This window comes from Myxine glutinosa, chromosome 1 (genome assembly GCF_964187855.1).
Source record: "Myxine glutinosa chromosome 1, kmMyxGlut1.1, whole genome shotgun sequence".
NCBI classification, from domain to species: domain Eukaryota; kingdom Metazoa; phylum Chordata; class Myxini; order Myxiniformes; family Myxinidae; genus Myxine; species Myxine glutinosa.
This window is the reverse complement of record NC_136261.1, coordinates 86,358,126-86,384,698: the sequence shown is the minus strand read 5'-3', so window position 1 is coordinate 86,384,698 and position 26,573 is coordinate 86,358,126. Positions and strand designations below refer to the sequence as shown.

General features: G+C 41.2%; 1 protein-coding gene across 1 annotated transcript in view; it reads right to left on the bottom strand.

Moving 5' to 3' along the window:
* Positions 1-26,573, bottom strand: part of LOC137424820 (interleukin-6 receptor subunit beta) — a 133,027-nt gene that overhangs the window by 25,155 nt on the left and 81,299 nt on the right. The window contains exons 6-10 of the mRNA XM_078774367.1: positions 14,128-14,291; positions 11,278-11,428; positions 6,606-6,685; positions 5,886-6,102; positions 5,584-5,781 (exon numbers count right to left, since the gene is read on the bottom strand). Of these exons, the coding sequence (XP_078630493.1) occupies positions 5,584-5,781; positions 5,886-6,102; positions 6,606-6,685; positions 11,278-11,428; positions 14,128-14,291 (810 nt within the window). The remainder of the gene's footprint in view (positions 1-5,583; positions 5,782-5,885; positions 6,103-6,605; positions 6,686-11,277; positions 11,429-14,127; positions 14,292-26,573) is intronic.

Here is a 26,573-nt window from a genome sequence, read left to right as displayed (position 1 = left end):
CATTGTGCCCCTTAGTCCTGTAAAGTTTGGTTGAGATTGGATAAGTAACGAACAAAGGTATCGCAGTCAAAATGATCAGACAGACAGACACCAAATTGCATATTTTAGTATTACTAGTACACCTGTTCACTACCAGAGCGGCAGGAGGAGTCATGTTATTATCCTTATTGGTTCACGAGTTATCAAACAGAGTGACCACTATATTCGTCATGGGTCTGTGTCTGTCTGTCTGTCTGTCTGTCCGCAGCATAACTACCCGATGATATCATCCGATCTTGATGAAACTTGGGTGGGAGGTTGATATCATGATCTAGTTGTGTCCTGCAGAGAGTGGGCGTATTGCACCCATTGTGGGTGGAGCCATGCCCCAAAAAGATGTCTTTTTAGGGGGTAATCGAGTTCAAGCTACATCTTCTCTGAGGGGGTTGGTGGAATCTGACAGGGGTTTCGGTATTTGGTTAGGTTAATGTCATGTGTCTAGCCCCACGGAGCTCGATTTTTCATTTTCGCCCCAAGGTCAAGGTCACAAGGTCACGAAATTTAGAAAAGTCAATTTTTGATGGTTTTATTACATTGTTCGCTTCCTGATAGGGTGAAATGTCGTACATGATCTTATATTATCACATACATCATGAAATACAAGTTTCCCAACAAATTTCAGAATCTTTGACCTTTGACCTTTGAAGGTCACAAAGGTCAAAGTTTCAAAGTTGTCGGAATCGAAACGAATTTTCGGTATTGTGTAGCTAACTAACCTCATAACTGATTATACATTATTTTCTATCTCATTTCAAGGTCAGTAACCTTCGTTTTGACATTTCCAGGCCTGGCCTGTCCAGGCCTGTTTTGGTTATAGTCCTTCCTTTGTCATTGAATACCGCTCGCTCGTGAACCATCGTCGTCTCCTGACTTGTTGCCAATTATTATTACTATTACTTATGTTAGATCAGGTAATTGAAAGGATCACACCGTGCATGACATTATAACATGTTTTAGATCAGGTCATTAATGTAAAGGATCAGAATGTGCATGATATTATAACATGTTAGATCGGGTCATTAAAATAAGTAAAACGTGCATGACATTATAACGTGTTAGATCATGTCATTGAAAGGATCAGACCATGCATGACATTATACATGTTAGATCATGTCATTGAAAGAATCAGACCATGCATGACATTATAACGTGCTAGATCATGTCATTGAAAGGATCAGACCATGCATGACATTATAACGTGTTAGATCATATCATTGAAAGGATCAGACCGTACATGACATTATAACATGTTAGATCAGGTCATTGAAAGGATCAGACCGTACATGACATTATAATATGTTAGATCAGGTCATTGAAAGGATCAGACCATGCATGACATTATTACATGTTATTGTTAGATCAGGTCATTGAAAGGATCAGACCGTGCCTCACCATTCTAAATTCCAGAGAGTAAAATTTACTTCCGTGTGGGTGCCGTGGGGTGTGTGGGGGGGCGGGGGGGAGGTACGGGGGTCATGGGAAGAGTTGGCGGGAGAGTCGGGGGGAGAGTCGGGGGGAGAGTCGGGGGGAGAGTCAAGGGCAATATCGCAAATCACAAAACTCCTTGGAAGAACTCCACTGAAGTGGCAGGAAGGGTCGTTTTATAAACCGTTGTGAGCTTATATAGACTACAGTGGATCTACATTCAGGTGTGTTTGTTGACGTGATTAGCAGACTGATGTGCGGATTCCTCCAAATATATTTCACTTTTGTGTTTAACAGCATTAGCGACTGGTTTAAATGGTGATCAAACGTGTTTGTTGTTTATAATATTTTTACCTCTGGTAGAGGTGATTACTTCCACAAAACGATAAGCTGTTTATACACGTTAACGTCGTGTTTCGTCAGAGGACAAACCCGTTGGGGAGGGGATATTATTACTATTAATATTGTTATGTAATAACATTTATATTATGCTATCTATATAATAATAGCGTAAGGACGACTTTGTTATCCCTTTTACGCCGCACCCAGTGACCCGATGCCCACGGCACTAATGGATTTACCATCTACGAACCGCGCTCTTTGTTTATCATGTACAGACATACTCGAAAAATCTGAATTCGCCGACTTTGGGACCCAAAAGCATCCGATTAACGGCCGATACGACGCCATATTACGACGCCATCGTATTGGCGTCTGCTGGGCGAAGGCAATGCGAGCCGTCCGCTGATTGGACAGGCGAAGGTGAAAGCAAGCCGTCCACTGAGTGGACAATCCAGAGCATGTATTTGTGCCGGTGTCGGCGATCGTTGTTCATATATGCACTCTTCATTCTCATCTTTCTTCCTAACTCTTACTCGGACAAGCAAATCCACTATGCCATCCATAATGGTACACTCTATCCATACACCACATCCTCCCTTCCGTGGATGTTCCACGGGTTTCGGCTAGTTATCATTAGTTTTGTTATTAGAAGCGTCTTTGGAAAAACGCCACGATAAAGCTAACTTAACATAGATATACACCTCAACACACATCCCCATTAGCGGCTATGGCGCTGGAAAACCAGCTTGGGGGCGGAAACCCCCTTGGCCGAGAAAAAAAAAATCCTTGGGGAATTGAGATATATTAGTATTATTCTTTTTTGGAATAACATTAATAAGATGCTCTTATCATTAATTTTGTTATTATAGGCGGCTTTGACAAAACGCCACGATAAAGCTAATTGAACCTAAACAAGCATCCCCATTTACGGCAATGGCGGGGAAAAGCCGCTTGAGGGAGAAACCCCCCCTGGGGAGAGGGGACACTGAATGAGCTACAACCTTCATTGTGTAACCCTGAGTCATCCTGTGATGTTTGGTTTCGATTGGATAAGTAACGGCAGAATGTATCACTGTCAAAAAATCATCAGACAAATGTCAAATTGCGTATTTTAGTATGATGATGATGATTCCAGGAAAATAGATTAAATGCAGTGTGAATCTACAATAATAAAAGGCAGTGTCCGTCTGTCCATCCATCCATCCGTTTGACCGTCTGTCTGTCTCCTCCCTGTATTATAACACCCTTTTTGAAGATGATTAAGGAGGTGCTCATAAGAAAACAAGACCAAAAGTCTAACAGCGGCGTAGCCGGGCTAGTAAAATATTATAAATCACAAACACACATGATAAGCTTTTTAAAACGTCACTATTGCTGTTTATAACATTAAAAAAAGAAATTTGGAGGAATCTCGGCATCCATGAGGTTTTACTGACAGAACTGAGCAAAGATCTACTGTAATCTAGATTATACCCCACAAGGGTTAGAGGTGTGCTCATTTACCAAGCAGCTAGCTGGTGCTTGCCAAGCCAGCAGTTCCTTAAGGGTTTTGAATGAAGTGCTTGCTCGAATGCTTAAACCACTTGGTGATCTCTACACAAGAAACTTGGTAAATGAACACACACACACACAATGTTCTTGAGATGCGACCATAGATCGACTGTAATCTATATACCCCAAAGATGAATGGCCCTTCCTGCCACTCCCATAGTGAGCGGGTGTACTTGTAAATTCAAATGTCGGTCGGTGCAGTCAGCCATCGTAATGACGTCATAGACGTAATGACGTAACGGACACAAAAATGATATATTTTCACTTCCAGTAAGTTTGCAGTCACTACGAAGGGATTAGTGTTATGATTACATTTACTATAATATTAGCGTTACGTTATCATTATTTTGAAAATGCTATTACTATCAAATAACCGAGGCGAATTCCTTACTTCCTCGGTTATTATTATTAGTGCCGAACAACGCTCATCACTGATCATGAACCATACACCGCTTCAATCTATAAACCTTCAATTCACTACATTGGGATTAAAGTATTATGGTTATATTTACGATATTATTATTATTACTATTACGAAAACGATGCTACTGAAACGATACACTACTGTATTAAGAAACCTGGGCTTAATTTGTCTGAAGCGTTCCGAAGATGAGGCATGCAGCCTAAGGCCTGTACATACCGTATTGTTAGAAGAGCTGTAACGTCTATGCTTTCGATATTTGATGGTCATTTTAACAATCGGTTTGTTTGTGTTTCACACAGAATAAAAAACGTAAAGGTGGAGCATGGTGATTGTGATATATGACAGGTTCGACGATATGTTCGGCATGAACGGCATATAAATCAAAATGGCAGAGTGTGGATATTCAGCAGCCACACCGCCGTAATGACATCAGACGTAATCATGCCACCCTGTCATGTGACCAGATTCTTAGCTCTGATTGGTATACGTTTGAGGGGACATACATACATACAGATGGACAAACACTGTTCTAGATGGTTCTTCCCGATGGGCTACGCCGTAAAAACCCCAAAAAGCCTTACCAATATGGCGGCTTGCCATCTTGGTCAGCCCACTGCCACTCGCTGGATTCTTAAGCCACCATTTTGTTTCGGCCTATTCAAACGTGCCTTTTCCTTGAAAACACAATCGATTATAATCATTACATAATTGGAGCATATCATCAAAATCTGGATTCAGATCTGAGGATTGGATGCTGTAGACTAAATAAATGTCCAAATTTGGAGTAAAATCTGACATTTACCAAATCTAACGATTTTTATAACTAAGTGTATATATTCATTTATTCAAGCGAGGCTGTCATTCTCCTTCTGGGTTTTTTAGATTTTAACTTCATAATAATTTTAAACTTAATTCATTCTTCCATGGGATAGGGTGTCACTCCACTGCACCTGCGATGTGTTTTTAAAATTCCTCAGCCATTTCAACCAGAAGCAATCAGCTTGCTATTGCTTGCCAAGCCAGCCGTTCCTTATCACCCATTTTGTTGGAGTGCTTGCTGGAGTGCTTAAGCGGCTTGGTGAGGGCTCTACAAATGAAGTCAGAAATACCTGTGTACTTAATTAATTAGTCACAAGGCCGGGGAAGTTTGGATGTGTTATAACACCCTTTTTGAATATGATTAACTACCACTTGTTGAACGCTATTCAGGCTGCTTTTACAAGCCATGGTGTTACAGTAGACAGATATCCCTTTTTGTTTTTACGTACCCATTTTTTTATTGACTAACATTTTTGTGCGATATACAAACCCTCCCCTCTCTCCTCCTCCCTTCCCCCCTCCCCGTTCTCTCTCTCCTCACCCTTCTCTTCCCTTCCACCCGCCTCCTCCATCCTCTCCTCCTCCCCACTCTCCCTCCCTCATCTCTTCACCCCTCTCTTCATATTCCCATCAGGAAGCGACTCATTGTTACCCGGCAATGCCGAGTACTTTTGCTAGTCGCAAATAATAATCTCTCTTTCCATCATTCCTAATCTCGGCAATACCTAATGAACTACAAAGCATCCAGGAAAATTTCAAAACATGCAACAAAATATGAAAATAAGGTTCCAGACCGGTGATAAACACAATGTCTCCAACATGTGAACTAATTGAGAGAACTACAATGGACTGCAAACCAACTGACTTGTTTCTCCTCATAACTTCAATATTTTCTTGACTTGCAAGGCCAACACACAGCATTTCCATCTTCCTGTTTTTATCCCACTGCGAGTCACAAACTTTTCTTAAGATCTCACACGAACCTGTAAGAAGTACTCCGTGAATGTCGCTTTGGTTGCTATCGTGGACTCTCATCCACCATGCTGGTCCGGTGTCCAGTTCCTGCCCTTTTCTCCACTCCAGCAGATATCCTAGAGGGGTCTTTTCTGAAGGGGGCTTCCAAGTAACCCACAGGCCTTTATGATTGGCTCTCTCCACTTTGACATCTTGTGGGGGTTTTCCTAGCACAAGATATTTTGCAATTATTGATTTGGGATAACCCAAAGAGATAACGCAACACAAGAAAGCATACAATACAGATCGAAGTATGGGTAAAGTAAATCACCAAATTGTCCCACAGCTGGAATGCAGAGTCGTGTGTTGTTTTGTGAGGTTCCGATGAAGTTATTCGCCCAAACTTCTACACAGTAAGAATTGTTGTTCATATCAATCTGGAAAGTTGTGGCATTCCCGACATCTTGTACACATTTCGGTAGGTCATCCATTTGGATTACCACTGTGTATGTCTGGACAAAACACTGTGCCTCACGCTTAGAGAGCATCTGGAAACAAAAGTGAGAAATAGTGAATTTGATATGACTCATAATTCTTATTATATTGATATCAACATACTTCAAGTCATTCAGGACGAACAATTTCTGATTTCCTAAACAAATTGACCCTAAACTTCCCTTCAAATGACATTGTAGGAAAAAATTACAATGGAACTCCACCACACATGAAATGCATGTGAGGCCACAAAAGTTCATTCAAGTAGCAAAGAGTGTTACACCGAGTCAATGAAAACTACCCAAGGTAAGCATAATAAATAATAATTGGCAAGCTGCTAATGAAGCATGGTTTGGACCATTTGCTAATCCTGTCTGAGAACTTTGGTAGCTTGTGAGGCTGAGATCGCAGATTCAAATCCCACACACAATATTCAATTATCTATTGTCGACTGCAAAAGTACAATGATGCTTCAGAACGTCCTTTTCGTAAATGGAATATATGAATAAGCTCCTCCGAGAGTTACATTAAAGTTAAAAAACAAATAAAACTCTACCTTCCAAAAAAGCTTCAGGTTGTGTGATCCGTCCGAGGTCTTTCTGATATCACGCCAAAGATCGGGACCCCTCTGAGGAGCTGCAACAATGAGGAAAATAATAACCATAACAGAACTCTACCTTACAATTACAACACTGCACTTGGAAAAGTTCATGGTATTTCGTAGCAAATTGCTAATCAGCAAACCAAATTGTTGTGTTCCATTTTGCCTCATTTAATAAAGCTTATCAATCAAAGGTCTGAATTGCAGGTGCATGAGTACTTTGGATGCTCTGTACATTTTGACTTAACGTAGGTGTGCTGATAGTTTTGGCCGTCACATCTGAGAAGGTCATAGTTGCCACAAAGACGATTCAGCGTAAAGCAACCAGATTGATTCTGAGGTTAGCTAGACTAAGCAACGAGGAGCGCCTGATGGACACACAACCTTATACTTTGGAAAGGAGATGATTATTATGAAAGGATTTAATAGAGACGTGATAATGAAGGGTATTGAAGAAGTTCTTTTCTGAAGAATTGGCAGTGATAGTACCAGAGGCAATGGCTTGAGATTAAAGAAGAGGAGAGTTAGGACAACATTGAGTTAGGGGTGTTTCACTCAGAGAGTGTCTAATGCTGGGGTTCCCAAACCCAGGGTTGTGACCCAAATTTGAAAAAAAACCCTAAATGTCCGAGTTTTGAAGGGGGAGTTCACGTCGAAAACGTCATCTCCAACAATCATTATCGTATGTACCGGTACCAAGTAAGTACCAGTATCATTTGGGATGCGAGGCCAATGTGATTTCAAATTTTGGGCCTGGGCAAAAAAAAATGGCAACTACTGGTCTAAGGCATGGAATGGTCTCCATAGAAGGGTGGTGGCAGTAGCGACAGTGGATTGATTTAAACTAGAATTGGATTGACACTGTAGAATAATAATTTTAACTACTGTTCTACTTCAGAAACTTCAGAAACTCGTTTTAGCAAAATCAATGTTTTATTCACTTTTGAGAATTTGTTGTATACTAAGCCGAGATCTTTAATGAGTCTTTGTTCCAGAGTTTGTTGAAGCTCGTTTGGTCGGTCTTTTGAAGCTCGTTCAGTAGGTCTTTCTGAAGCTCGTTCAGTTGTTGACAATCTCCAGTTGGTTGATCAGTTTCAACTGGTCTTCAGTTTTCACTCCTCTTCAGTTCACTGTCCCAGTCCACTCTCCTCTCTCTCCTCGCAACTTTCTCCTGGTTTTAAAGCCACAAACTCCTTTGATGTTGCAGAGCATGCAGGGTGTTCCTTATCCAAAAAACCTTATATGGCTTTCTTGGCCAGCAAATACTTATTTCTGTTCAAGAGGTCAAATACTCTGACCTGCTGAAAAAGAATTTGCAGCGTGTGCGCAGTGCCCTGAACAGAGGCTATTAATGATCGACAGGTGGCGGTCCAAGAGCGTTACACATTCTTGTCTGAAATTAACTCTCCTGACCACATGTTAATGCTAGTTCTATGCTCTTTTGCTCATTCGTAAAGTAAAACATAATTCCACTTTAAACAAGATTACATTGATATATATTCTAACAATATTGTCAATATGAATATTTAATCCCTGACAACACCTAGAAGGAGTGTGTATGGAGGGATATATGAATGTTAGCAGGATTGCGCCGCCATGACAGGCCTAATGGCCTCCTCTTGTGTATGGAGGGATATGTGAATGTTAGCAGGATTGTGCCGCCATGACAGGCCTAATGGCCTCCTCTTGCATTGACGTTCCTTGTGTAATACAAAATTACTCAGTGGTCATATAACTCAAAATTACTCTCAAAATTACTCCATATCATATTATTCAAAATTACTCCATGTCATATTACTCAAAATTACTCTCAAAATTACTCCATATCATATTACTCAAAATTACTCTCAAAATTACTCCATGTCATATTACTCAAAATTACTCCATGTCATATTACTCAAAATTACTCCATGTCATATTACTCAAAATTACTCTCAAAATTACTCCATATCATATAACTCAAAATTACTCTCAAAATTACTCCATGTCATATTACTCAAAATTACTCCATGTCATATTACTCAAAATTACTCTCAAAATTACCCCATCATATTACTCAAAATTACTCTCAAAATTACTCCATGTCATATTACTCAAAATTACTCTCAAAATTACTCTCAAAATTACTCCATGTCATATTATTCAAAATTACTCCATGTCATATTACTCAAAATTACTCTCAAAATTACTCCATATCATATAACTCAAAATTATTCTCAAAATTACTCCACATCAAATAACTCAAAATTACTCTTAAAATTACTCTCAAAATTACTCCACATCATATACCTCAAAATTACTCTCAAAATTACTCCATGTCATATTATTCAAAATTATTCTCAAAATTATTCAAGTCATCTAACTCACAATTACTCTTAAAATTACTCTCAAAATTACTCCACATCAAATACCTCAAAATTACTCTCAAAATTACTCCATGTCATATTACTCAAAATTACTCTCAAAATTACTCCATATCATATTATTCAAAATTACTCCATGTCATATTACTCAAAATTACTCTCAAAATTACTCCATATCATATAACTCAAAATTATTCTCAAAATTACTCCACATCAAATAATTCAAAATTACTCTTAAAATTACTCTCAAAATTACTCCACATCAAATACCTCAAAATTACTCCGTCATAGTACGAAAAATTATTCTCAAAATTACTCCGTCATATAACTCAAAATTACTCTTAAAATTACTCTCAAAATTACTCCACATCATATAACTCAAAATTACTCTCAAAATTACTCCATGTCATATTATTCAAAATTATTCTCAAAATTATTCACGTCATCTAACTCAAAATTACTCTTAAAATTACTCTCAAAATTACTCTCAAAATTACTCCACATCATCTAACTCAAAATTACTCTCAAAATTATTCCATGTCATATTACTCAAAATTACTCTCAAAATTACTCCACATCATATAACTCAAAATTACTCTCAAAATTACTCCATGTCACATAACTCAAAATTACTCTCAAAATAACTCAAAATTACTGTCATATTACTCAAAATTACTCTGAAAATTACTCCATGCCATATAACTCAAAATTATTCTCAAAATTACTCCACGTCATATAACTCAAAATTACTCTTAAAATTACTCTCAAAATTACTCTCAAAATTACTCCATGTCATATAACTCAAAATTACTCTCAAAATTATTCCATGTCATATTACTCAAAATTACTCTCAAAATTAATCCACATCATCTAACTCAAAATTACTCCACGTCATATAACTCAAAATTATTCCATGTCATATTACTCAAAATTACTCTCAAAATTACTCCATGCCATACAACTCAAAATTACTCTCAAAATTACTCTCAAAATTACTCCATGCCATAATACTCAAAATTAGCCTGGTGTTGGCTTAGCGGTTAGGGTGCGAGCTTGGGATTCTAGGATCCTGGGTGCCAATCCCGATCGATCGCTGAATTAACACCAGGGGGGGGGTTGACTCAGCCTGTCATCCTTCCGAAGTCGGCAAATTGAGTACCAGTTCACTGGTAATTCCCTGTGTGTCGCAAAAGGCGACTAACAGCGTTGGTGGCAGGAAGTGCATCTGGCCATAAAACATTGCTTCAAACAGGGGGTCACGGTGCCCCCAAAAAGGCCAACCCCTGCTCTGCAGGGAAAAATGGCCTCTAAAGGTGGTTCCATAATACTCAAAATTACTCTCAAAATTACTCCATGTCATAATACTCAAAATTACCTTTTATCATATTACTCAAAATTACCCTCAAAATTACTCCACGTCATATAAACTCAAAATTACTCTCAAAATTACTCCATGTCTGAAAATGCAAAGCCCGTCCGCATCCGTTTGTATTTCGACGTCTTCTTCGAATGTTCAAAAATGCTCAAAAATGCTTTCGAATGCTCAAAAAAAAAAAAGTTTAAAAAAACACAAGATGAAAACTAATGATTTTATGCAGCCTTGACGTTTGAGCTTTAGATTTAAAAAAAATTATGAGCTTGTAGCTTTTGGTTGGTGAACCAATTCAGTGACCCAATATGCAAATTCTTAAAATTTCAGTTTAATCGGATGAAAATTGATGATTTTATGTGACGCTTGACCTTCGACCTTTTGACGAATTTATTAATTTTCCTTTTCCGTATTATCATAATAAAGCGACAATAGCTCAAATGGGAAAAAAAAGTTACGACCTGAACAAACACAAACACACACACACACACACACACACAAACACAAACACACACACACACACACACACACAAACACACACACACACACACACACACAAACACAAAAACACACACACACCGACACAAACACACACACACATACACACACACAAACACATACAAACACACAAACACACACACAAACACACACACAAGCACACAAACACACACACACACACACACACACACACACACACACAAACACAAACACACACACACGTGTACACACACACACACACACACATACAATAAGTGACTGCAAACCCAGTCTCCTGCGCTCGTAACATGACAGGGTGAACACAATTTGCCTTATGGAGACTTTTGTAAGGAGAGAAATAGTTTTGGCATTCCTTAGAAGGCAAAACAAACTTATAGATTCCAGATATCAAACAAACCCTGCAGCTGTGGAATCTTCAGCATTACCCAGGGGCTCCAGTCACTCCAATAACCATAGCCCTTGACTGACTGTGCCCGTACACGGGCCGAGGGATTCGTACAGGACACAGCCATGCCCAGCTCGTGAAAAGGATTTTCCACCCGAAGAACCTGCAGAAAGCATTCCAGGATGTAACCATTTTGGACTTTCCGCCTTAACCGTGATTTACATGCTGCATTTATTGTTCTGGGATAAATTGGAGAATACGCCTAAATCAGACTTTTGGATTGCATCTACTAATTTACTTAACTTACATGCTCAATTTTAAACAATCAAGGCTTTACTTAGCAATGCACTTAGAATTTACATTGGCTTAAGAAATATACCATGAGATCTCTTAAAACTCTCAAAAAGCAATCTTCACGCACATACCTCGTTATATGAACACACATCTTCGTTATATGAATACACATCTTCGTTATATGAACACACATGCCTCCCATTTCCCCCTCAGCCCTCCGAGCCTCCCCACAACTTAAAGTTGCATGTGTTCTTCTCACAACAACCTCCTGGTTTAGCTGCCAAAATCCAACCTCACTCCACATCTCCATTCCTTTGTTACTTTTTTTCTCCCATTTATAGCTCACCAGGAACGAAGTTCAGGGGAGCTTATGCGATGGCGCGTCGTCCGTCCGTCAGTCCGTCAGTCCGTCCATCATTCATTCCGTCCATCATTCAGTCTGTCAGACCGTCCGTCAATCAGTCCATCACAGTCAGTCTTTCAGTCCTTCAGTCAATCAGTCAGTCCGTCAGTCCGTCAGTCCGTCAGTCCGTCAGTCCGTCAGTCCATCAGTCCGTCAGTCCCTCAGTCCATCAGTCTATCAGTCCGTCAGTCCATCAGTCAGTTCGTCACTCCATCCATCATTCCATCCATCATTCAGTCTGTCAGTCCGTCAGTCCATCAGTCAGTCAGTGCGCCAGTCCTTCAGTCAGTCCATAAGTCCATTAGTCCGTCAGTCCATCAGTCAGTCCGTCAGTCCGTCAGTCTGTCATTCAGTCCGTCAGTCTGTCAGAATGTCGGTCAATCTGTCAGTCGGTCAGTCAGTCAGTCAATCAGTCCATCAGTCCGTCAGTCCGTCAGTCCGTCAGTCGGTCATTCAGTTCGTCAGTTCGTCAGTCCGTCAGTCAGTCAGTCAATCCATCCATCCTTCAGTCTGTCAGTCCATCAGTCCATCAGTCAGTCCATCAGTCAGTTGGTCAGTCAGTCCATCAGTCAGTCCGTCCATCAATCAGTCCGTCAGTCCGCCAGTCCATCAAGCAGTCAGTCAGTCCATCAGTCCATCAGTCAGTCAGTCCATCCATCAGTCAGTCCATCAGTCCATCAGTCAGTCAGTCGGTCAGTCGGTCAGTCGGACAGTCGGTCAGTAGGACAGTCCGTCCGTCAGTCAATCAGACCGTCCGTCAGTCAATCAGACCGTCCGTCAGTCAATCAGACTGTCCGTCCATCCGTCAGTCCGTCCGTCCATCATTCCATCAGTCCATCAGTCCGTCAGTCCATCCTTCAGTCAGTCCATCCATCTGTCCATCAATCCATCAGTCAGTCTGTCCGTCCGTCCATCCGTCCATCAGACATTCAGTCAGACAGTCTGACAGTCAGTCAGACCATCCGTCTGTCAGTCCATCTGTCAGTCCATCAGTCAGTCAGTCCGTCTTTCCCTCAGTCCATCAGTCAGTCCGTCCGTCCATCCGTCCGTCCATCCGCCAGTCCGTCAGTCCGTCAGTCCGTCCGCCCGTCCCTCAGTCCGTCAGTCCGTCAGTCCGTCTATCCGCCTGTCCGCCGGTCGGTCAGTCGGTCAGTCCGTCTGTCCCGCAGGCAATCAGTCAGTCAGTCCGTCCATCCATCCGCCAGTCCGTCAGTCCATCAGTCCGTCTGTCGGTCAGTCGGTCAGTCGGTCAGTCGGTCAGTCGGTCAGTCCGTCAGTCCGTCAGTCCATCTGTCTGCCTGTCCATCATTCGGTCAGTCCGTCCATCCGTCCATCTGTCCGTCAATCCGTCAGTCCGTCCATCCGTCAGTCCATCTGTCCGTTCATCCGCCAGTCAGTCCGTCCGTCCGCCCATCCGCCAGTCAGTCCCGACATCTGTCAGTCAGTCCGTCCGTCCATCAGTCCGTCTGTCCTTTCTCCACCAGTCAGTCCGTCTGTCCGTCAATCCGTCCGTCAGTCCATCCGTCAGTCCATCCGTCAGTCAGTCCGTAAACATTTGAAACTTCTTCTCTCAAACCGCTGATGGGATTGTGACCAAATTTGGCACAAATGATATTTGTTGTTGTGACTAAAATTTGTTCACGACATTTAAAAGATCCGGGTCTAAGGGGGTTTACCGGGGTCAAAGTGGGTCCAGGTTTGACCCCCCAAAATAGGAATTTGCTTTCTTCTCAGAAACTACACACTATTTCGATGAAACTTCACCACAACCTTCATCACCTATGATGCAAAAATGTTTGTTCATGGCATTACAAAAATTGGGGTTTGAGGAGGTATATGGGGTTGAGGGTGGGGGTGGAGGGGGTGTTACCCCCCAAAATAGGTATTTTTTCTTTGTTTAAAGTCTTATGATTATGTTAATATGATTTTACATGCTGCCCTGCCTTCTAGCAACCATTGAAATTGGTTTAAAATACCCTTAGTCGGTGCAGTATAATGTGTATTCTACCAGGTGAGCGCCAGGTGTATTGCCCCTATGTTTTACTTCTGTAGCCATGATCATATCAATTGATCAAATCACACATCAATTGCCATATACTGTGTCAAAGCCTTTGCAGTTTTGCTGTTAAAGATATCTAAACAAAAAAAAGGTTCTTCAAACATACCTGAGGTTCAAGATCAAAGGCATTTCGATTATAATGAATTTCATAGACGAGTGGAAAGAAACCTGATGCCAAGCCACCTTCCGGGTAAAGCCAATGGAGTTGCAGGTATGGAGGCAACGAGCTGCTCAAGGATAAATTCACTTTCCTTGGAGGGTTTGGTTTTACTGGGAGAGACAAACGGATCAAAAATGAAAAAACGGATCAAAAATGAAATCACATATCGTGCTTGAAAAATGCAGATACAATAAATAGACACGTGATATTCAACATCAACAATGTACTGTATTTCATTTCATAATTTAAAGGTGGCTCATTGTAAAGCACTCCCCATGGGGAATAACATAGGTTCACGATGATGTCATAGTTGCCTTCATTATGACGTCATAAATCAACTAGTAGAAAGCTTGATCCGATCAGTATGGAATTTCTTTAGCGTGATCTAGGGATAAATTGTTCGAGAATTTTTTGATGACGTCATCGGTCACGTGGTTTGGCAACCATATTTTTACGGTGTAGCCCCACAGGGCAATGCCATCTGGAATTGATGTCAGTCAGTCCATGATGGACTGACGGACTGATACATACATATGCTGGTCTGTCCGTCCAGCATATGTATGTATGTCCCTCACAAACGTCCACCAATCAGAGCGGAGGAATTGGTCACATGACAGGGGATCAGCAGACCTCCACATAGCAGATCCAATCCCGGCTATGCCGTTGTTAGACTATCAGACTTGTTTTTACCTCAGCCACTGATGGTGGACAGAGGTTATGGTTTCACCCCTACCTGTTTGTCAGTTGGTTTGTTGCTTGCAAAATCTAAGATTCGTAAGTATATTCTTTCGTCTGGTCTGTTGTTACTTGGCAAGAAAAATTTTTTTTGACAAGTATGTTGATCACTGCGGTTTGTGTGTGTTTGTTTGTCTGTTTGTGTGTGTTTGTCTGTCCGCTCACTTATACTTGCCTACAGGTCACAATTTTAAACCGATCTTCACGGAACTTTACCAAATGGTAGAGTTCGTAGTCCGACAAAATCCTATACATTTTTGGGGTCAAAAGGTCAAAAGTTCAACTTAGGCCAAAGGTCAACCACTTTTTTCAAATTTCGAAAATCCTCAATTTTCATCCGATTGACTTGAAATTTGAATAGGATATACATATAGTCCGTGGGCCAGAGGGGCCTACCGTGCACCCCCCCCCCCCCTATGATCCTACTTCTTGGGTGTCATTTTGTTTATTGGTATCTCCCCTTATGGAAAAAAGATGTTAACAAGAAAAAAACTCATTTGGTCTATCTTTTTTAACTCCCTATTTCGATCTATGTCAAAATGATGTTTTTTCACAGATTGCCCTATTTCTTGGGGTCCGTGAATTTTGTACTTGCAACTGAGGCTCTCTCTCCGTAAAGATATGTCCAAATTGGACTAAATTTGGACCATGTTAGCATTAACTTTATCGCAATCAACAGACAAAATGTTATCGATATAGTTTTTTGTCTTCATTTATTAATGTCACATAATTTGCATATCATGGTACATGTTAGATGACATAACAGTTTGGCATATATTATGTGTTCCTCTTAATGAATGTAAGCGTTTATGGTTACATAATTCCAGTTAGAAACATTACAACAATGATTAAAGCAACCAACGCTTTAATGGCAAATAGTTTTATGTGATAGATTTCTACATCTTTTTCTTTTTACCACACTTCATGAACACTATTGAGTGCAAAAGTGACATGATGTCGAAGTCATCTCTTTCTTATGTACAACGTAGTCTTAAATTTGAGGTAATAAATAGCACACAGGAAAAAGACAATTGTACAGTCACGTGAAAAAGTAAGTACACCCCATGTAAAGTTTTGACTTTTTCAACATATTTCAACATACAGCTATTTGATCTTCATTTCAACAATATTGATAGATAAAGGCGATATAACATAACAAATATCATGAAACATTTACATTTTGTAGTCCATTGTACAATTTAAATAAACATAAATGCAAATTTCACATGTGGAAAAAGTCAGTACACCCCTACATTTATCACTACTTCAAATACCTAAAATTAGAATCAGGTGCACCAGTTCAGGTGCAAATGATTAGAACATCGTTAGAGAGGATCTTGGAGGAACCTGTCTTATTTAAACCTCAGACATTTAGTTTGGTTTGCTCTTTGTTGTTGAAGTGTGCGGCGTCACCATGCCTAGATCAAAAGAGCTCTCTGGGGCCTTCAGAAAGAAGGTTATAGATGCCTACGAGTCTGGGAAGGGATTTAAAAAGATCTCCAAACAATTTGAAATCAATCATTCGACTGTCAGGAAGATCATCCACAAGTGGAGAAGATTCCAAACAACTGCCAACTTGTTCAAGCCAGGCTGCCCCAGCAAGTTCAGCCCGAGAGCAGACCGCAAGATGCTGAAAGAAGTCTCTAAGAACCCCCAGAATGTCATCACGGGACCTACAGGTAGCTCTTGCCACTGTTGATGTCAAAGTGTACGAGTCTACCATTAGAAAGAGGCTGCACAAATTTGATCTACATGGGAGGTGTGCCAGGAGGAAACCTTTGCTGTCCAGAAAGAACATCAGGGCAAGAATAAAGTTTGCCAATGAACACTTCGGCAAAGACCATCACTTCTGGAACAATGTGCTCTGGACAGATGAGTCAAAGGTGGAGCTATTTGGCCACAGTACCAGAAGACATGTTTAGCGAAAACCAAAGACAGCATTTGACCACAAGAACCTGATACCAACTGTAAAGCATGGTGGTGGAAATATTATGGTTTGGGGCAGCTTTGCTGCATCAGGGCCTGGGCAGCTCACCATCATAGAATTCACTATGAATTCTTCATTGTACCAGAGGGTGCTTGAGGATAATGTGAGGCCATCTGTCGGGAACTTGAAGCTCAACCGAAGGTGGACCTTGCAACATGACAATGACCCTAAATATACCAGTAAATCCACCAAGGAATGGCTGAAAAGAAAGAAATGGAGGGTTCTGGAATGGCCAAGTCAAAGCCCGGATCTAAATCCCATCGAGATGTTGTGGGGGGATTTGAAACGAGCTGTGCATGCAAGAAACCCCTCAAACATCGCACACCTGAAAGAATTCTGTATGGAGGAGTGGGCAAAAATTTTTCCCAGTCGATGTCAGAGACGGGTAGACAGTTATAAGAAACGCCGAATTGAGGTTGTTTCTGCCAAAGGGGGCAATACCACCTATTAGAGCCAAGGGTGTACTTACTTTTTCCACATGCGAAATTTGCATTTATGTTTATTTAAATTATACAATGGACTACTAAATGTAAATGTTTCATGATATTTGTTATATTATATCACCTTTAACTATCAATATTGTTGAAATGAAGATCAAATAGCTGTATGTTGAAATATGTTGAAAATGTCAAAACTTTACATGGGGTGTACTTACTTTTTCACGTGACTGTATGTAAAATGGTCACAAAATCTAATCACACAGCGATTCAGAGTATTCAAAATATCCCTTGGGTACTTACTCTTTGTGCGATGAACCTTACACACGGTTCCTTATGTTCAGTTTAAACGGAATAATAAACAATTACACCGTTTAACACCCAAACTTCGTAATTCTTGAATACAATAATTTGATAATGTAAACTGTTAACTACTTTTGTTTTGAATAATTGTTTTTAGTTTACAATTCTTAGTTGTACAAATATTTTATCACAAGAAACAGAGGAAATGAATCCTGAATATTACATGTATGATGCTTCAACAGAAATAATAAAAACCATCGCTTCTATTGAATACGCACACTGTTACTTATCCAGGCATTATTCTGGTTAAAAGACTAGGTTACATAAACAGAAGGAGTAAAGTTGGGAGGTCATACTTGATTCCTATCGTCCTGAAAAATTCGCTCTCATAAAACAAAAATAAATCTAACATCAGATTTTTGTGTGTGTTTTAACCATACTTGTAATAGTTACATGCATTTAGGGTTAACCCTAACCCTAACCCTAACCCTAACCCTAACCCAACCCTAACCCTAACCCTAACGTGCCACCTACAAAAGAAGAGGTATAACAACTGGTTTCTGACAGCAGGATCACACTGTCACTTAAATCAACTATCAAAATTGGATGCAAAAAAATGTTTGTTCACTTGATTACCAATTTTAAAAGTAGAAACAGAAATAAACAGAAAGAACAAAAACCATGATTAAAGTTTCTTTAAATTTCATCTTCAATATCTGTGTCATGATCCGATCCACAGCACTGATCATCATCATCTTCTGAATAGTACTCGTCATCACTTGGTTCCTCTTCCACTGATACAAGAACATCAGCAAGCCTAGGTGGTAGGATATCATTAGTTGTCCACAGTGGTTCCAACCTGTCTCCATTCTTTGTCCAGCCATGACCATCTGTTGGTGCTGGAATGGCAGGGTTGAATTCATGAGCCCTCTTCCATATTGCTACCTGGTAATTCACCCTGCGGATACGTTGTTCAAGACTGTTCTTACATGGTGGGAATGAGGATAGATCAACATGAGCAGAACTACTGAGTTCCTCTGCATCTCCTTTGCACTTCTCCTTCATCATGATGAAGCGAACTTCATCAATGTCTGTGAACCGTGATTTGCTATATAGTGCACAAGTGAATTCCTCAAGTTTAGAAATTAATTCACTTGAGACAATCCAGGATTCCCCAAGGTCTGGCAGAGGTTTAACATATTTGGTGGACTGCTGCAACAGTTTGATTGGCTTGACTTTGCCAATTCCTTTGAAGGCACTTGTTGAATCACAGCCTGAGAAATCATGTAGTCCAAATAAAGCTGAGCGGTATTCAGAGGAGGACTGCTTTGCAAAATGGGTGACATCTATTAGCCTTTGCTTGTTGCCTCTTCCTGTGTCAAAAAGCACTCCGATGTCTGGAATATGGTAGGCATAATGAAGTCATATGAAAAAGATATCACTGTCCGGGCTTTTGACTTGTACATGATCACACCCCTGCTCTTTGCCATAGTTGCAGTACAGGATCATGCGCGAGTCAGTTTCTTCCTGGTTTGACTTCAGGGATTGGATCTCAGACCGCAATGTTTGTTTCCCATTCTGAGAAGTAAGAAGGTGTGCTTCTCCTTCACGAATGAAGATCACTTTTCTTCCATGCAGCTTCTTTGCCATGTCATGCTCACTCCATACATCAAGAAGAAGTTCAATGAGCTGTTTCTTGTTCTCATCATTAGTCAAGAACTGCTTCCAATCAGCCGGCCTTTTGGTTTTTCCTCCTTTGATCATTCTCTTTTCCGCACACCCACGTCGTGTCCGTTCACTTGACTTTACTGAGTCGGGCTTGTACATATCAGTGCTGAAGACTACATCCGACTTCGATGACATTGTGTTGAAGATTTTAATGCCAATCTCTTTGAAGTTTGTAGGAATCTCTTTGAAGTATTAGAATACAGCATTGCCATCTTCCACTACCAATGTCTTGTCACTTGGAGGAGGTTGTGAGTTGTCCTCATCTTTTCAAAAGGTAGTGTACGCCTTTAGATTTATCAGTCTTCGCCAAGAAGGACTAAATATACAGACTAAATATTTCTTCATCAGTACATTAATCTGGTGCAATAATCATTTTCTCATTCTGTTGTGATGTGTATAGAAAATCGCATGTGCCATGACATGCAAATTATGTGACGTCATTAATAAAGGAAGACAAACAACTATATCCATAACATTTTGTCTGTTGATTGTGATAAAGTTAATGCTAACATGGTCCAAATTCAGTCCAATTTGGACATATCTTTACGGAGAAGAAGCCTCAGTTGCAAGTACAAAATTCACGCAATCTGTGAAAAAACATCATTTTGGCAAAGATCGAAATAGGGAGTTAAAAAACATAGACCAAATGAGTTTTTTCCTTGTTAACATCTTTTTTCCATTAGGGGAGATACCAATAAACAAAATGACACCCAAGACGTAGGATCATAGGGGGGGGTGGGGGTGCACGGCAGGCCCCTCTGGCCCACGGACTAATATCGGCAAACTGAATTTAACCACCAACTATTTTTGAGATCAGCATAGGCCAAAAGGTCAGCATAGGCCAAAGGTCAACAACCATTTCGAATTTCTAAAATCCTCAATTTTCATCCGATTGACTTGAAATTTGAGTAGGATATACATGTCGGCGAATTGAATTCAACCACTAACTATTTTTGAAATCAGCATAGGCCAAAAGGTCAGCATAGGCCAAAGGTCAACAACCATTTCAAATTTCTAAAATCCTCAATTTTCATCCGATTGACTTGAAATTTGAAGAGGATTTACATATCGGCTAACTGAATTCAACCACCAACTATTTTTTGAGATTAGGTTAGGCCAAAAGGTCAACATAGGCCAAAGGTCAACCACTTTTTTCAAATTTCTAAAATCCTCAATTTTCATCCGATTAGACTTGAAATTTGAATAGGATTTACATATCGGCTTATTGAATTCAACCACCAACTATTTTTGAGGTTAAAAGGATGGTCCACTGAGTGCCATTATACTTTGTTCTCTTTTGCCAAGTGTCCCTCTCTGAGTGATTTTTCATTCTGTCTGTTTGTCTGTTTGTATGTCGATCATCAGATCAGCAGTCGGCAGCCTCCTCACTCTCTGCAGTCCTGGACAAAATCACAGACTGGTCAAACAAGTGGAACATGACTTTCAATCCTGACAAATCTCACACTCTTACTATGTCTATCCGAAAAGACCGACTGGACAACCCTCCCATCCACTTTCTGAATAATCCTCTCCAAGAAGTTCTGTCACTCAAGCTTTTGGGTCTCACTATCTGCCATGATCATTCCTGGGAAAACCACATTTCAAATCTGCCCTCCAAAGCCAGTCGCCGACTGGGCATCCTCCATCGTGCGAAGTCCTTCCTTGGCACACCTGAGCTCCTCACCACATACAAGGCTTTCATCCGCAGCTCAATAGAATACTGTTCTCCTCTCTGGGCTGGTGCTCCTGCCGCACACCTAGCTCGGCTTCACGCTGTTGAAACAAAAGCTTTCAGAATCATTGGAATCTCCTGCGATGAAGCTAACTCCGAGGGCCTTTCACTCACTCACGGCAGGCAGGTTGGTGGTCTTTCTGTCTTCTATCGACTCCTCTCCAGCCTTGCTCCCCCATCTCTCTCTGTGCTCTGGCCCCAAAATATTCCTGCAGGTCGCACAAGATCTGCCTGCAACCCTCTTATGGAATACTCAACTGCCAAAATCAAGACTCTCTGCTCACCTTCACTCCTTCATTCCGCTTTTCTCCCGCCTCTGGAACAAACTCCCTCACTCTCTTCAATCCCACTCCTCCCTCCAGGTCTTTAAAACGGCTGTTCACCACCATCTCTTATCTTCCCCCATCCAAAACCTTGATCTTTTCTACCCCTGCTAATTTCACCCCAAATCCACTTTTTTGAAATACCAACTCCCTTCCTGGAAGTCCTTGCATTATCCTTGTGTTTTACACTTCTCACACCCCCACCCTTTCCCACACCTCCTCCCCCGAAGCCCTCTCCCTCCCACAGATCTCCCAATGTCTCTGCTCTCAAATGTTGTGTTTGTGCTTCCCCTTCTCTCCACATCTTGTCTACCACTACCCTTATTATATGTTTTGTGTGTCTGTTTGACTTTTTGTGTGATAAATGTTAGCTCTTTCACGGGCCTCGATCCTGGAAACCCCCCCCCAAAAAAATCGCCTACAGATCAAATTTTTCCTCCAATCATGAAACCTCACCACCTGATAGAGGTGATGAAGTGACAAGCTGTAAGCCTATTGTTTTGAGGTCAATAGGTCAAAAGGTCAAATGTCAAGGTCACATAAATCGTCAATTTTCTACTGATTCACTTGATATCTAAATACACTGTATGTAAAACTGAAAAGCACAAGTGGACGTTGAACGCTCATTGAGGTGAAGTCTTAGGCTATGAGCCAAGGGTGTTGGTCGGTACCATACAGATGGAGTAAGGCTCATTGTGATTTTTAGCAAGATATATGTCCCTAGATATGAAAAAAAAAGTGATAGCAGTGTATAACTCTCGGCCATCTCTGTGTTATCACCCGAAATATTATTATACGCCCGCTTCGCTTCGCCAAAAAATGTGATATTTGCTAAAATTGGAATAAATATATGTTTTTAAGGACCACAGAGTGCCAATAATTTGCATACTGGATGCCAACTAATATAGTAATAGAAAATAGAACATTTGTGGGGGTTATTTATCAAAATATTGATATAATGACAAAAAATATGTTAAATTTAGTGAAAAAGTGGTCGAAATCGCTTCGAGTTCAGAATTCACATTGTACATTTTTGTCAATATTTCAAAAATGAAAACTCCCAGAGTAACATTTGACCCCTCAAAATCTTCGCAAAGAACCACTGCATTGGAATATATCATTATTTTGTAATATTGTGGTTGTTTGGGGCACATATTTTGGCAAAGTTCAAAATATGTTCAACCATACCCCCTAATTTTGATATTTTGGAACGAAACATAGCTTTTGAACATTTTAGGTTTATTCGTCAACTACTTTTGGTATCTCAGTGTAATTTTTGGTATTAGCTAGTATCCTAAAGTAGGTTTGTAACATCAGCTACATTATATTTCACAATGCATGCAAACTTGCTCCACACTCTAGGTTTATCATGATCTCTCGAACAAATACGCCTTGTTATTATGCAGTATTATTACCAATCAATTTTTAACACAATAGACACAGATTACAGGCATTTAAAACACAAACTAAATAATGCTTATAAATTGAACCTATCCTTTTATGCATCGGGCTACTTTAAATTACAATGAACGTCATACATATTATACTTAAATCACTTAACAGAAAATAAATGTCTGAAATGACATCACGAAAGTGTCCCTCCCTTTAGATGCGCAGCATATTTGGCTCAGAATCCGTATTCTTGCTCCTCGTCAGATGGATCATCCTCGTCGAGGCTGTCGTCGTCTGGCTCGACAGACAATGGCTGATTGTCGCAGGCGGCAAGTTTACACATGTCTGTACATTTCAGTCCATTGGCAATGCAGACACAACTTGGTAGCTTGCAGCTCCTGGAACAATTGCAGGCCAACAAATCCAGAAGAGCCTGAGGTGCTGCCTGTCCACTCATCCAGTCCACAGCCAGAGTTGTTCCATCCTGATCATCCCATTTCCATCCTTTTCCAACTGGACTGGGGGTCATTGGGTGCCTCTGAAGGCTTCGTTTCCAAATTGCTGCCTGGTAATTGGCCCGCTGTACGTGTTTTCGGAAGCAGTCATTGCATGGAGGCAATTGGTGGCTCTCAATCCCGCCCTTCTTTGCACAGAATAGATGGTATCGAAGGCTATTAAGTTCCTTTGTACCAGACTTGGATGCATATAGGAGGCATGTGAAATTCTCCAGCTTATCCATAAGCTCCTCGGCCACATTCCAATCTTTTCCCAACTGGGCGAACGTTTCTTGGACCTCTTTGCTAGACCTAAGCAGTTTAAGCGCTCCGAGTTTGCCTTTGCCGGCAAATGTGCTGACAGTGTCGCAACCTGTGTAAGCATGCATCCCTATAAGTCCATGACAAACATCTGCGCCCACTGAAGCTGCAATTTTGGTAATGTCAATGATTCGTTTCCGTTCTTTGGTGCCACATTTCTGGAACAATTTTGATGCAATTTGAGTATGAAACGCCAACGCCATGATGAATACGTCAGTGTCCTCGGAGCTGATTACAACTGCTGGATATCCAGTCTGTGCAGCATGAGCAGCGTGAAGGAAGAGTCGACCATCTGCTTCCTCATGTGTACTTTGCAGCTCAAGCACCTCCTGGTGTCCTTCCGTGGTGATTTTGTAACACTTGTCTTCAGTTGTTACAAATAAGACCTTTCCATTCAGATGCTTGGTGTAATCTGGTTTCCTCCATTCGCTCACCAGAAATGAAATGAGGCTAGACTTATTCCCAACATGGGCCAAGAAGCTTGAAGAAGCAAATCTTCACCAGATGTACGATGGACATCCTGATGATGTCCATTGCCTTACAATTTGCGATGCTGTGATGTCCTGAAGCTTAAGTCCAAGTTCCTTTCCTCTGGCGAGCCTTTCACAGTTCTTGATGGATGTATCTTGGTAGGTGTCGAAGACGATGTCGATCCTGTCACTAGTGCTGCCATCTTTCAGTGCCATCGACAAAACAAACTGGGCAATTTCCCCAAAGTTGACTTGATCCCCTTTCACCTTCTGGATTATGCTCATTCCATCTATTATGGTTGCAGAATGATCAGGAAGTTGGTCAGCAGGGGCTACATTATTTTGTAGATAACTAGCAAGAGCAGCCTTGTTGGTTTTACGGTGGAGACCTTCTGGGGTTGCCAGTGCCCATGGTAACGGACCAAGAGGATGGGATAGTACATCAGCCATCTGCAGATTTCGTCCCTGTGCCATCACAATGATGCGACCAAACAATGCTCTGTCAGCTTGAAGAATCACGGATCTGCCACTCATTTTGACTTGTTTCTTCTTGCATAAATTACTGAAGGTTTTCAGTTTGTTCATTTTCATTGGATCATGAAAGCGTTTGATTGGTGGGTCCGTCTCGAGTCTCTCAGCTTTGAAGTTTGTGTAGCATTCAACTCCAATGTCTCTGGCATTCTTCAAATCCGAGCAGATATCTTCGGGGGCTTTTTTTGCTGCCGAGATACTGATAAGTTCGCGAGCTTCTTCAAATGGATTTACCCAGCTCTTCACCAGATGTACGATTGTCGAAACAGCATCCTCATCTTTCCTCACACGCGTTTTGTGCAGGTCAGCATGTGGAACATTTGATCCCTGTTCTTGTACCATTTCCCTCATCTGACCAAGAAAGGCACTCCTGTGTTCTGCAGTAATGTAATAGCGCTTGACTGCTCCTGATTTCAGACTAAACCTTGTTGTGCCTCCTGGGGTCTGTGTATCCTTGTTCACAGTGACTTCAGTCGTTTGGTCAACGGGAATGCGTCCAAATGTATTGTGACTGGATAGTTGAACAGAGAACGAACCACCCAAGAAGGCCTGGTACACAGCTGGATGATTGGCTGCCAGATTGGTCATCTCAGCATAATACGCTGGTAGGTATCGTGCATAGTTAAATCTGTCACAGGCAAAACACCAGGGGATCATGTTGTGGATAGCAGAGAGATGCAAGAGCCAATTTCCTTCTCGAGCAGCACACAGCAGGGCAAGCAAGACGTTTTCAACAATGTCCACATAAGACATCCAAAAGGCTGAGAGTTCTCCATTTTCATTGCGAAGATGGTCTAAGAATTCGTTCCAGGTGGTGACTAACTCCTTGTATTTGGCGTTTGCCAGAAGACTGTCAAATTTCTGTTGACACAAATGTTCGACCAAATCACTCACTTCTTCTGACACAGACGCTATGTTGTGCTTTTCTTCTGGTTTGTTTCTCTCAACCCATGGAATGAATGCCTCCCATGCTAGTCTCATGAATGCTTCATACACAGACTTGTGCACATACACTGCACGGTTGTACATCTTCCCAGAAAACACACTGGCAAGTGAGCCTTCCGCTGTGAGGTTTGTTTCTATGCACAGGTCCCGGAGACCAGCATCTTGAAAACGAGCTCCTAGAATTGCGAGTATATTGCCGACTGTATGGAAAGTGCCCAGACGGAGAATGATTTGTGAATACTTGTCAGTGTGTTTCCAGGTGATTTCGGCTGCCTTAGCGTATAAGGCCTGGTCCAACACTACGACAATCTCCCCTAAATGTAGTGCCTTCCTCACAAGTTCTGACTGGTTCAATATTTCAGCGACTGTGGTCAATTCCGTAGCTGGAGCATTGATCGTGGGCATATAACCAACAACATCCTTTGAGACTGTCAGAGAATCTCTGGTGTTGATATTGAAACCTGTCCAGCTTGGTATGCGCTGCTTCTCTGCGTCGGTCATTCGAGCAAGTATCCAGATGAGGTTTTTGTTCGTAGCTGTGTACTCTGTTACTATGCTCGTGTCTGTTGTGAGCAACTGTGGTCCAACGCGCTGTCCAGCAATGTATGTTGTCAATTCGTGATCAGAGACATCCAAAGATCTTTGCTTTTTCTTGGCTATCTCAGGAAGCGCTTGTTTCGGAAGATGTGGTCCATAAACTCTGGCCTGTACCACGATACCATTCACACGATGTGATGTTCCCTTTCCACTCAATGTTTCTTCCAATCTATCAATGTTGTCCCATGCCAAGTTGGTAAACGCATATGGTTGAATACTTGTTGGTATGAGTGTCTGCTGATTTAGATTAGCTGCGAGCTTCTGTAAGCACAAGGCTGTGTCATTTTCTTCCAACTGAGAGTAAGATATCCCATGGCCTAATCTGTTCAACGTCCGTATCAACTCCGTATTCCCAGTGAGTGTTTTAACCATGTATGGAAGCAGTATATGTTTTGGT